The sequence below is a fragment of the Notechis scutatus genome, chromosome 7 (assembly GCF_049901735.1).
Source record: "Notechis scutatus isolate UNSWTSFEM ecotype Mainland chromosome 7, rNotScu1.2, whole genome shotgun sequence".
NCBI classification, from domain to species: domain Eukaryota; kingdom Metazoa; phylum Chordata; class Lepidosauria; order Squamata; family Elapidae; genus Notechis; species Notechis scutatus.
Window position 1 is genome coordinate 677,728 of NC_142015.1, and position 13,123 is coordinate 690,850.

Genomic DNA, 13,123 nt, shown 5'->3' on the forward strand with positions numbered 1-13,123 from the left:
GTCACCCTTGATCCTGCTTTCCCCCCCCCACCCCTCTGGGTGTATCATCCAACGAAACACGTCCATAGCCAAGAGTCATCAATCATGCTCTCCAATTAGATTTTTGCACAGCAGAAGCTTCAGTCATCTAATCAGTCTTTGAAGAAAATATGAATGGAAGGTACTTTCGATTCCACACTGCCGCCTGCTCTTTGAAACTCTCCCCCTCCTTTCTGTTGTCAACTATAAAACGTGTTTATAAAATGTTTTTTGACTTGACACCACGGCTGCCTCCGGCCAGGTGGAGAAAAGCCAGGGGCCCAATGGGGTGAGGGGCACCACCCTGCATTCCTCCAGCCAAGGGTCAAATTGGAAAAGGAATCACTGATTTATCATTGCCCTGGCCTGGGGAAGATGGAAAGCCATGTCTTTACTGACTGACTCATAGTAATGATGGTTGCAGTGTCCCAAGATGATGTGGTCCCCATTTGCGACCGTCTGACAAGGAAAGTCAATGAGGAAGCCAAATTTGTTTAACAACTGCATTTCTAATTTAACAACTGCATGTTTCACTTAACAACGGTAGCATGAAATTGGGGCAAAATGCATGTAACAAACGTCTTGCTTAAAGACATAAATTTGGGGCTCCCTTGTGGTCGGACGTTGAGGATGGCTGGGATATGATAAAGCACTAAGATATTTATTGAAAGCAGCTAAAATGAAAACGGCAGAAAAAATACAGAGACCACATGGCTTGAAAAACAGTGTTTAATGCTACTTGCAAGGTTCAGAACTCAATGCGAAGGAAGAAGGAAGGGAGGAGTCTTCTGGCTTGAGAATAATCCGGTTTGGGGGTCTTTAGAAGCACTTCCGGTGTACAATTGAAGGGCCGGCTTCGTCATATTCTGGTTTGCTTATCCACATTTGCTGGAAGGTGGAGAGAGAGGCCAGAATGGAGCCTCCAATCCAAACAGAATATTTGCGCTCAGGAGGAGCAATGATCTGTGGAAAGATTTCCAAAACGGTTACGAGTGAGCAAGAAGAATACAGATCTCACGTTTCGGGGGTAGAGAAACCCAGATCCATGAGAACAGCTGTCTTACAAAAGGTATGAATGCCATGTAAAAGAGGGAGAAAAGGAAGGAAGAAAGAAAGGAAGGAAAAGAAAGAGGAAGGAAGGAAGGAAGGAAGGAAGGAAGGAAGGAAGGAAGGAAGGAAGGAAGAAAGAAAGAAAGAAAGAAAGAAAGAAAGAAAGAAAGAAAGAAAGAAAGAAAGAAAGAAAGAAAGAAAGAAAGAAAGAAAGAAAGAAAGAAGAAAGAAAGGAAGAAGAAAAGGAAGGAAGGAAGGAAGGAAGGAAGGAAAGAAAGAAAGAAAGAAAGAAAGAAAGAAAGAAAGAAAGAGAAAGAAAGAAAGAAAGAAAGAAGAAAGAAACCGCTTTTGGACCAGATTCTGATCTTCCATCTTAATTCTTAATCCTAGCTCGGTTTGTAGAGGTTAGCAGGAGAGAAAGAGAACTTCCTTCCATGAGACTAGAAAACGTGGAGGTCCATTTACTGGTCAGTTGACAGTGGAATCAGAAAGAGGCAGGATTAACCAAAAACAAACAATTCCAACTTGAACAGCCGTAAAGCTCACCCCCACAACATAATGCTTGGTATATGTATATTATGCAATATTTGTCCAATGTTTATAGTTTAGGATGCTGCATTTGATTTTTCCTAAATGTGCAGAATCCTAAAAATCCACATCAATGGGTCCTAAATTCAAGAGAGTTGGATCAATCATCTGCTCACAGGAACAAGACATTTTGGTTGACTTGTTTATTTAATTTCAAACATTTATAGAGCTGCCCATCTTGCGACCAACTCTGGGAGGCTCCCAATCAAATTCTCCCATAGTTTTATGGATTATCTCTTGCCACAGCTGCTGGCGGTTACCCCAAGTACACAGAACTGATCTCTGTTCTCTGAGGTTGCACAACCCCTAGAGATGGCTGATGGGCTAAACCTTTCTAGCTTTGCTAGGGGGGAGAGGAAGTCGTTCAGTGTGAGCGGCAGGTGTATGCACTCCTGTGCACAGCTCCATTTGCTCAAGCAGTGAGCCCTCGTGTGCGCGTGTGAAGCTCCGCCTGTGCAACCTGTGCGTGAGTGCCAGCTGCTTGTACAAATGGAGCTGAGAGTGCTTGACTGCCACTCGTGCAGCCCAGTTCTGAATGGGTCTCTGCCAGGGGTGGGATTCTACCAGTTCGCACCTATTCTCTAGAACCGGTTGTTAACATTCTAAGCAGTTCGGAGAACTGGTTGTTAGAAGAAATTACTGGCCTAATCCTGTAAGGAGGGCAGGAAGGAAACATTCTGGTGTTGCTTACTTCCTGTCTCTGGAACGTCTCTGGAGTTTTCCCCCCCTCCTTTGCTGGTACTTTGCTTGTGTGGAGGGACCATTCCAAGTTACAATGGCACTGAAAAAAGTGACTTATGACCATTTTTCACACTTACGACTGTTGCAGCATCCCCACAGTCATGAGTGGCCAGGTGAGGAGATGCGTGCCTCGATGTGAGTGATGTTGAGTTGGCCACACCCAGCCAGTCACATGACCACCAAGCCACACCCACCACCTAAGCCACACCCACAGAACGGGTTGTTAAAAAATTTGAATCCCACCCCGGTCGCTGCCCCGTAGTTGGCCCCGCCCCAGGAGTTGGAGACCCCAAAAGTAAGCAGACTTGCCTTGATCTTCATTGTGCTGGGAGCCAAGGCGGTGATTTCCTTTTGCATCCTGTCTGCAATGCCAGGATACATAGTGGTGCCTCCGGAAAGAACATTGTTGGCATAGAGGTCCTTGCGAATGTCGATGTCACATTTCATGATGGAATTGTATGTCGTCTCATGGATACCAGCCGATTCCATGCCTGGGGAGAGAGTGCAAGGCCAGAGACCCAGTGAGCATTTCAGAATGGAGCTAGAAACCCCTGTCTAGCTGGAAGGATGGATTTTGCACAAAGTTCACCTTGGTTTATCACTGTCGCTACCCCAAATACTACTATCGGGCACAATTTCTTTCCGCAGAACATCTTTGGAAAAGGTGAGTGATCCCTCCCATGTCCAGTGCTCGTGTTCAGGTAGTAATGGGCCAGGGCCTATGCAATGCATCTAAAAAGAGGCCGGGCTTTGATTCCACCTTTGTGGTTGCCATGCTGGCTTTTTTTGACCAGCGCATACAACAGAAAAACAAAAGCTATTTGTTATTGCTAACTGGCATGTAATTGCTAGCTTCACTGAAACCAAGACTTTAGGGCAGGGGTCCCCAAACTTGGCCACTTTAAGACTTGTGGACTTCAACTCCCAGAATCCCAAACTTGGCCACTTTAAGACTTGTGGACTTCAACTCCCAGAATCCTAAACTGGGCCATTTTAAGACTTGTGGACTTCAACTCCCAGAATCCCAAACTTGGCCATTTTAAGACTTGTGGACTTCAACTCCCAGAATCCCAACTTGGCCACTTTAAGACTTGGGGACTTCAACTCCCAGAATTCTGGGAGTTGAAGTCCACAAGTCTTAAAGTGGCCAAGTTTGGAGACCTCTGCTTTAGGGTTTCCTACAGTTTCACTGCAGAGGAGTTTATGGTTTTCCATTCGTTCTTTATTCAGAACGAGTTGCTTTGTCCTTGATTCCCCCCCTGGAGAGACTGACCTATGAACGAGGGCTGAAAGAGCGTTTCGGGGCAACGGAAGCGCTCGTTGCCGATGGTGATGACCTGTCCATCAGGCAGCTCGTAGCTTTTCTCCAGGGATGACGAGGAAGCCGCCGTTGCCATCTCATTCTCAAAATCCAGGGCGACGTAGCACAACTTCTCCTTGATGTCCCGCACAATTTCTCTTTCAGCTGTGGAAGACACAGGCCAGTTGCTCCTGCAGCAGCCCCCAGCGGGGCCCTGAACATGCAGGGGTGAAGCATGTACGAACAGACATAGGCCCCTCTGAGTTATATGTCCTGCACTAATCCACACCTCCAAAGCTCCGGAGGGGCAAGGCAAGAAACAATGATTGGACACTGATCGAAGGGAGAAGCAACCTGGAATTAAGGAGACACTTCCTAACAGTGAGGACAATTAACCAGTGGAACAGCTCGCCACCAGAAGTTGTGGGGGCTCCATCACTGGAGGTTTTTAAGAAGAGACTGGACGGTTCCCTAAAAGAAGAGTCCCTTTGCTCCTGGGCAGAGAAAGAAATACTAAGAGAGTCCGTCCTCCTGTCCCTGCAGAGCCCGAGAGGCCCAATTCCCCCTTACCGGTGGTGACAAAGGAGTAGCCTCTCTCGGTGAGGATCTTCATGAGGTAGTCCGTAAGGTCCCGGCCAGCCAGATCCAGGCGCATAATTGCGTGTGGCAGAGCATAACCTTCGTAAATGGGCACATTGTGAGTGACACCATCACCAGAGTCCAAGACGATACCTTGAAATTAAAAAAGGGAAACATTAGTTACTTTCTTCCCCACCTCCTAGCCAAAGCCGGGTGTGTAAGAGAGACGCCCATTGGTGCGTGTGGCTGAAGGATGCTGTCACAGCCTCCCTTACCCAGCCTGAGGTCCCTTGGGGCAGGGGTCTCCAAGCTTGGCAACTTTAAGCCTGGCAGACTTCAACTCCCAGAATTCCCCAGCCAGCTTAAAGTTGCCAAGCTTGGAGACCCCTGCCTTGGAGCATTCACAGGGGCCCAGGGTAGCTGGAGGGGCCAGTGTAGGAAGAACTGATCTCCAGCACAAGCTTATACAGTTATATGAAGCCAAACTTCTATAGCTCCACCTAAAGAATCCAACCAAGGGATTAAATGAGCCTGGCCAGAACGCTTGCCGTAAGGGGGAAGCAGCTGGTAAAAGATGCCCACAGTTCACTTCTAAGCCAGCCTTTAAAGCAGCTGCGTTTCCAGGTTCTGGCAGCCCCAGGGAAGAACGCAGCTCCTTTAAACAGCTTTGTTTTCCCTTTCAGCAGCGCTCTTAAGACTTATGTCTGGATTTGTCCTTGCTGCTCTAAGTGTAGAGTGATTTAGAGGGGATGGTGATGAATTAAATGGTATGTATGTATGTATGTATGTATGTATGTATGTATGTATGTATGTATGCTACAAAACCACCCAAATGCAAACTGGTGAAGAAGGTAAAGACGGAGACACTCACCAGTGGTTCGGCCAGATGCGTAAAGGGACAAGACTGCCTGGATGGCAACGTACATGGCTGGGACATTAAAGGTCTCAAACATGATCTGTGGGAGCAAAAACGAAAATCAGGAACAGGACCAAGACGGGAGCATCAGATCACCAAGAATAGGGTTTGCTCAATAATGCACGGGAACCATTGTGGAAAACCCAAGGGGCGCTCTCTGTGAATCTAAAAACAGGGGTGTCAGGATTCCGGCAGTTACCCCCAATTAAATCCTGAGTCTCAAGACAAACTTCCAAAACTTCCAAAGGATTGATTGGGAGTTAACATGTTTGGCACTGCCTGGGTGTAGCCGACTCTGAGGCGCATCATTCATTGTCACCCTTGGCCCTGGTTTCCCCCCCACCCCATCCCTCTGGGTGTATCATAATTCATCTTCTCCAATGGGACACGTCCATAGCCCAGAGTCATCAATCAGGCTCTCTCGCTCAATCCTTTGTGTAACTCTCTTGAAAATGAAGAGGATCTGCCCAAGGGAAGTCCTCCCCACCTGGTTTTGCCCAGGAAGCTTCTGACCTGCCTGCTTCCTGGGTCTCCCAAATCCTCCTTTGCACAGGCCACACTGACCAATGCTCCAGGTGGGACGGGTGTGTGGGTGTGTGGGTGTGCACATCTCAAGTTCTGCCTGTGACACCAGCTTGCAGCAGAACCAGGCTTTCTGCCCTCGTGGCGTCATGAGGATGCAGGTGCAGTGGCTTCATCCCCCGTATCTGCCCTTTCACCCAGCAGCCTTGGGATGGAAGGTTTACCTGGGTCATCTTCTCCCGGTTTGCCTTGGGGTTCAGAGGTGCCTCTGTGAGCAGCGTGGGGTGCTCCTCCGGGGCCACTCGCAATTCATTGTAGAAGGAGTGGTGCCAGATCTACAGAAAAAGGCAGTGTTGCTGGGCTTCCTTTGCAGCAGCAGGAGGTCTAAGCCAGGGGTCTCCAACCTTGGCCACTTTAAGACTTGTGGACTTCAACTCCCAGAATTCTCCAGCCAGCATAGTTGGCTGGAGAATTCTGGGAGTTTAAGTCTACAAGTCTTAAAGTGGTCAAGGTTGGAGACCCCTGGTCTAGGCTGCCTCTCTTCCCTCTTGTTTCCCAAGGTTCTTCTCACAACCCATTAGATAAAGCTTTGCTGGTTGAGGAACTCTGGGAGTTGAAGTCCACAAGTCTTAAAGTGGCCAAGGTTGGAGACCCCTGGTCTAGAACACTTGGACGCAGCTCCCTTATTACACCCACTTCATCCCGGACCCCCACCACCACCACAGCTGACCCTCCCACCAATGGGCATGCATGTTCAGCTGGCCCTCCGCTGATTGGGACCACCCACCCAACTCATTGCGTGGCTGGATCAGGCTGCCCAACCGGCCTGAAGCACAAACAGAAAATAAAACCCTAAAGATTTAAGGGGGAATTGGTGGTGATGACATTTTATAAAGAATTGTTGTCCTTTGTCTATCAGATAGGAAAGATTCCTACTTTCCTACATCCCAGAAGCCTTTTTCCCCCCTGGGGGAAATTTAATTAAGTGCACATCTGTCTCCAATTCAAATTTTATTTACTTGGAAACTGGGAGGTTTGAACCAGCTGATTGAATTCCACTAGACCAGGGGTGTCCAACCTTGGCAACTTTAAGACTTGTGGACTTCAACTCCCAGAATTCCTCAGCCAGCTTTGCTGGCTGAGGAATTCTGGGAGTTGAAGTCCACAAGTCTTAAAGTTGCCAAGGTTGGACACCCCTGCACTAGACATAAGGAAGGGTGCCTGAATTCTCTCCAGCTGCTTCTGGTCAGAATGTCTGCTTAAAGACCGGAAGGTCAGGTGCAACCTTGGAGTGAAATCCCACCTTCTCCATGTCGTCCCAGTTGGTGATGATGCCATGCTCAATGGGGTACTTCAGAGTCAGGATTCCTCTCTTGCTTTGGGCCTCGTCCCCCACGTAGCTGTCTTTCTGGCCCATCCCCACCATCACGCCCTAGAAAGGGAAGGCCGGAAGGGGGTAAGGGCAAGCAGGCCACGGAAGCAGAACCTACGACAAGCCCTGATGAAGCGCTTCATTTTCTCCAGCCTTGGCTTAGAAGAGGGGCCAAGGGCTGTCCAACATTCAGAGGGCAGCTCAACCTTCTCACAGGCAAGAATTAGAGAGTCATCGTAGCTGAGCTGGGCAGGATCAGGACCCCTTCCTTCTTCCCTGCCCAGGGAGAGAGCCATTTGGCCCCGAGAACCATTTACCCTCCTGGCTTCTCCATGGGCCCATTTTCTTTGACCAGCCTCCCATAGTACCCGTCTACCTCCTGCAGGGGAGCTAGGCCACCCTTGGCTGGCCAAAGGGAGGACCATCAATGCGGTCCCAGATGCTGTGTCTCGCCTTCCTGGCCCTTCTTACCAGCCGCTGAGCCCCTAGAAGATTAGCCCTAATCCTGTCTGAATCCTTTTGTAAGCCACGTGTCTGTCTGCTTTCTTCAGGATCAGGCTGACCCTATTCCCATAGTAAATGCTAAAAGTTCTGCAGTTGAAAAAAAAACCCAGACTGAATTTTCTTTGGACATTTGACAATGTTGTATTTTGAGGGTGATGGCAAGTTCCACACACCCAAGTGCACCAGGTGTGTGACTTTTGCATCATCGGCATTTCAGGTACATTGCCCTGTTTGTTCTCACATGACGCACTTTCCTTTCAGATTTCAATTAGTAGCTTTTCATCTCCTCTTTCCCTGAACACATCTGGTGTCGGACCCAGATCCTAAGGTTGTTTTCAGCGGGAGAGGAACTGCCCTTCTTGAGGCTCTGGGTCCCACCTTGGCCCGGGTTTTGCACCCCTTCTGAGTCCAGAATCAAAGCTTGAGATACCCACCTGGTGACGTGGGCGTCCCACAATGGAGGGGAAGACTGCGCGAGGCGCATCGTCCCCAGCAAAGCCAGCCTTGCAGAGCCCAGAGCCATTGTCGCACACCAAGGCTGTTGTCTCCTCTTCACACATGGCTTTGGCAGAAGGTGGTGCAGGGGACCTGGAAGGACAAGAAGAATTCCTTGGATTCTTTAAGGAGAGCCTTGCTTGTCAAATTAACTTTATACGTCAATCAATCAATCAATCCTTTCTATTTAGGCCCCAAAGGCCCAAAAGATAGACATCTGCTGCCTTTATTGCCGCCTATCAAACTTATCCTCCTGGCCGCTCAGCAGCTCTCCCTCACTGGATTTCGGCTGTTCAAGAGGCAAACCAGAAGCCTTGACTGGTAGCTGCAGCTCATCCTTTCCAGTGCACCCAAGGAAGCCGTATCCCAAGGGAGGAGAATTAGCAACAGATGGGGACAAGAGCATTTGTAGCAAATGAACTCAGGATGGCTGCCAAGAGAAGCTAATGGGGGTGGCCCTGGCGGTGCCCTCCGCCAGCTGTTCCTTGCCCAACTGAGACCAAATCCTGCTGGTACAAGAAGAGCATTTCACCGCATGGAAAAATTCCAAGGAAACTTCAGTAGGATAAAACGGAAAAGACAAGTTTTTGCCGCCACTAGATGGCTCTTTGAAATAACTTACGTAGCCCAACCCATAGTATCTCATAGGGTTCTTCTCGAAAAAAATGAATTAGAAGGCACTTGAGCTCTTGTACAAAATGGGGGGGGGGGGAATCCAATAAATCAAAAATAAATAAATCTGCTCATTATATCAAGGATCTGCTGATACAGAGGAATCATTGAGTCTGTCTCATTTCTACTTCTATAACAGTTCTGTCCTTTAATTACTAGCTGAATATAAAGACAAGGGACAGCTCCCAATTCTAACTTAACTATCTCAATTCCCATTACTATATACTGTCTGGACAGCACAATAACTTTCTGATTTGATACAGCAACCAAATAGGACAAGTACAAACTTCAACGGATAATTAGGACTGCTAGAAAAACCATTGCAACCAGCCTGCCTTCCATTGAGGATCTGTATGCTGCACAAACCACATCCTGGACATAAACTGTTTCAACTCCTCCCCTCAGGACGCTGCCATAGGGCGTTGCGTGCCAAAACAACTAGACACAGAGACAGATCCCCACCTCACCCACCCACCCCCATTATTCTGCTGAACACCTAATTCCCACAGCACTGTCTTAGGTTTATAGATATTCACCCATGTAGCAGGGCTGTATTGCTGTTATCCTTCTCAACTTTCCTATTACCTTCTCCTGTTGGTGTCTTGTGATTCAACACTTCTTTGTTTGCATCCTATGATTTACGATTTATGATTTATCACTTTGTAGTTTGTATGTACACTGAGAGCTTCTGTACGGTAGACAAATTCCATGGGTGCCCAATCACACTTGGCCAATAAAGAATTCTATTCTATTCTATTCTATTCTATTCTATTCTATTCTATTCTATTCTATTCTATTCTATTCTATTCTATTCTATTCTATTATTATTCTATTATTCTATTCTTATTCTTATTCTATTCTATCCTTACCCCTACCCCTATAAAGGATGGAGACCAGGGCTACCAATGAACAATAGCTACAATCCACGATGAGTCTCTACACGCACAAGAGCGAGAATCTTTGCTGGACTCAAATGCAGCCCTTTCCGCCTGTTTGGGTCTGGCCCAAACAAGTGGACTCTGTTCCACCCCTTCACAGGGAATTCTTGACCAGCGATTCCCAGCTGACACTGGGATATTTCCACACGTCTTGTGTGACCCCGTGCAGCTTAATGGCCAAAGGGCAACTTCACCTTTACCTCTAAAGATTATTGGGGTAGCATCAAATCAATATTATGTACCATCAGCTGTTTTTCCCACCAATGACCAACTAGTTAAAGATAACTGCTGTATTTGAATTAAATTTTCTTTCAGCTTTGTACCTTTCACTTTTAAGGATACCATAATAAGTCATTCTGACACCCAAAGAGGCAATAGAGCCAAAGAGGCTCAGACCTTTTACAGACCACAAGACTCCTCTCTCTGCTCAATCCCAGTTCAGATTATGCTTCTCACCTCACTTCAGGGCTTAAGGCTTGTCTGGATAAGGTAGGATTTAATGAAGGTCTCCAGACCACACATCTCTAAGCAACTACAGAGGAAGGAAGGAAGGAAGGAAGGAAGGAAGGAAGGAAGGAAGGAAGGAAGGAAGGAAGGAAGGAAGGAAGGAAGGAAGGAAGGAAGGAAGGAAGGAGTTTCCAGGTGAAGTGAGTCCCGACATTTGCTTCTCTAAAATTCTTAAAGGACTTGAATGAAAACCTAGAAGGAGCAGAACCATTCGTGATGGTTTGGGGGAGTGATCCCCAACCTTTCTGGCTTTGTGGACCGGTGAGGAGGGGAGAGGAAATGGCTCTGTGTGAGTGGCAAGCTTTGCGTGAGAGCATGAGTGCCCACTGCTCGTGTAAACGGAGCTGCACACATGTGCTCACCTGGGCCTGCTTGCGTGGCCCAGTTCTGAACTGGCCACGGCCCAGTACCAGGCTGTGTCCTGGGGGTTGGGAACCTCTGATTTGGAGGATTTCATGTCTAATTCCCACCCCCAGATAATGGGGTTTCATGATGAATTTAAACCAAAGGTCTTCAAACTGGACAGCTTTAAGAGTTGTGGACTTCAACTCCCAGAATTCCTGAGCTAACATGACTGGAGGAGGAACTCTGGGAGTTGAAGTCCACGAGTCTTAAAGCTATTGAGGTTGAAGACCCCTGGAATAGATAGATAAAGAGAGGTAGAATAGATAGATAGATAGATAGAAAGAGGTAGAATAAATAGAGGGAGAGAAAGATAGAATAGATAGAACAGATAAAGAGAGGTAGGATATAGAGAAAGAGAGAGATAGAATAGATAGAATAGATCAAGAGTCTCCAAGCTTGGCAAATTTAAGACTTGTGGACTTCAACTCCCAGAATTCCTGAGGTAACATGACTGGAGGAGGAAATCTGGGAGTTGAAGTCCACAAATCTTAAACCTGCCAAGTTTGAAGAGCCCTGGTTTAAACAATCCTTTTTATTTTTATTTTTTAGCACCAGGGCAGCTTGTCAGTAGATGGCTACAACCTCTGATCTTCCCACCCATCCAAGCCCTGCTCAGCGCATGAATCACAAAACAGTTCTGGAGGACAGCTCCAGTTTGGGCGAGAGTGAAGAGAAACATGAGGTGCACACCAAGGCTTTCCCCAAAAATGGAAATAAGTTTTCTAGTTCTGCCTTTTCCAAAAACAGCCCCTCCTCCTTCCACTGCTTCTTCGTATCCAGGCACAACATCCTGGGTTTTGTAACGTTAAAAAAAGAACAAACGTTCCGATCCTCGGAACTGATACTTATTTCAGTGGCAGTAAAATAATAATAATAATAATACAAATGTATTACTGTCCTGGAATCAAAAATGCGGGTGGGGGGAGATAGTAGGAATGGAACAACACATGATCTGCCTCTCTTGAATTATATGGCATATCCAGAAATAGCCGTCCAAATGCGGCACAATTCCACCCCCCACCCCAAGTTTCTTTCCAAACGGCCAAATCCATCCTTTCCTGAGCCCCCCAACGGTCCTCCCTTCCCTCCTTCTGCAAGCCAGGGCCCCTCACCCCTCCTGCAGCTGAGACCTGCCCAAAGATTGAAAACTGCCTCTTGGTCAATAGCTCACCAGGGTTTGGGGGGCTTTGCAAAGATTCTCTGGGAGTCTGAGAGGATCTAAAACGGGGGTCCCCCAACCTTGGCCACTTTAAGCCTTGGCGGACTTCAACTCCCAGAAAAGCTGGCTGGGGAATTCTGGGATTTGAAGTCCACCGAGGCTTAAAGTGGCCAAGGTTGGGGAGCCCTGATCTAAAACACCAGAGACCTGATGGCTTTTTCTCAATCCAGATGGGATCCAACTTCCGCTTCCACAATTTTAAGAGGCAGCCCTTAGAGGAATCTCTCTGACTCTTCTCAGCTCTGGAAACACACACACACACACACACACACACACACACACACACACACACAGAGCATCCCTGAGCAGAATCGGTCCACCTTACTCACCGAGTGCAGAAGGGAACTCCGTTCCTGGGGACCTGGCTGTGGGGAAGCCTTCGGTATAAATACCAGGGAGATTATAACACCCCAGAGGCGGATCTTCCCCCAATCAAGACCCTAAAAAGGCCAATGAGTAGCATGCTAGCCATATAAGGTGCTTTATTTCAGTATATTGACCTTGGCTGGTAGCAGAACAGAGTCCAGTGAATTGTAAGAAAAATGTGAGCGGTGAAAAAAAGAAAAAGAAAAGAAAAGTTGGAAAGGAACGCCTCAGTTGTGAATTCGCTCCTTCTTTGCTGCACTTTTAATAAACAAGCAAGGGGCAAGTCCTTATAAGCCACAGTTAGGGGAAGGAGGGAAGGAAGGAAAGAAGGGGGGGCAGGGTGGAAGGAAGGAGGGTGGGAAGGAGGGTGGGAAGGAAGGAAGGAAAGGAGGGAAGGAGGGAGGGAGGGAGGGAGGAGAGAGGGAAGGAAAAAGGAAGGGAGGAAGGAAGAAGGGTGGGAAGGAAGGAAAGAAGGGAGGGAGGGAGGGAGGAGGGAGGAAGGAAGGAAGGGGATGGGAGGAAGGAAGGGAGAAAAAAGGGAGGAAGGAAGGAAAAAGGGAGGGAAGGAAGAAAGGAAGGAAGGAAGGAAAGGAAAGAAAGGAGGGAAGGAGGGAGGGAGGGAGGAGAGAGGGAAGGAAAAAAGGAAGGGAGGAAGGAAGAAGGGTGGGAAGGAAGGAAAGAAGGGAGGGAGGGAGAGAGGAAGGAAGGAAGGGGGATGGGAGGAAGGAAGGGAGAAAAAGGGAGGAAGGAAGGAAAAAGGGAGGGAAGGAAGAAAGGAAGAAGGAAGGAAGGAAGGAGGGGAAGGAAAGAGGGAAGAGGGAGGGAGGGTGGGAGGGTGGGAAGGAAGGAAAGAAAGAAAGGAGGGAAGGAGGGAGGGAGGGGGGAGGAGAGAGGGAAGGAAAAAGGAAGGGAGGAAGGAAGAAGGGTGGGA

At 47.9% G+C, this 13,123-nt stretch overlaps 1 protein-coding gene across 1 annotated transcript; it reads right to left on the reverse strand.

The window, feature by feature from the left end:
- Positions 1-729: 729 nt before the first annotated feature.
- LOC113423411 (actin, gamma-enteric smooth muscle) lies at positions 730-12,188 on the reverse strand. Its single transcript, XM_087969864.1, has 9 exons — positions 12,156-12,188; positions 8,025-8,178; positions 7,018-7,146; positions 5,939-6,049; positions 5,148-5,232; positions 4,268-4,429; positions 3,671-3,862; positions 2,707-2,888; positions 730-981 (listed from the first exon to the last, which is right to left on the reverse strand). Exons 2-9 carry the CDS (start codon positions 8,148-8,150, stop codon positions 838-840), a joined length of 1,131 nt encoding a protein of 376 aa, XP_087825990.1. The 5' UTR covers positions 8,151-8,178; positions 12,156-12,188; the 3' UTR covers positions 730-837.
- Between the last annotated feature and the right edge of the window lie 935 nt (positions 12,189-13,123).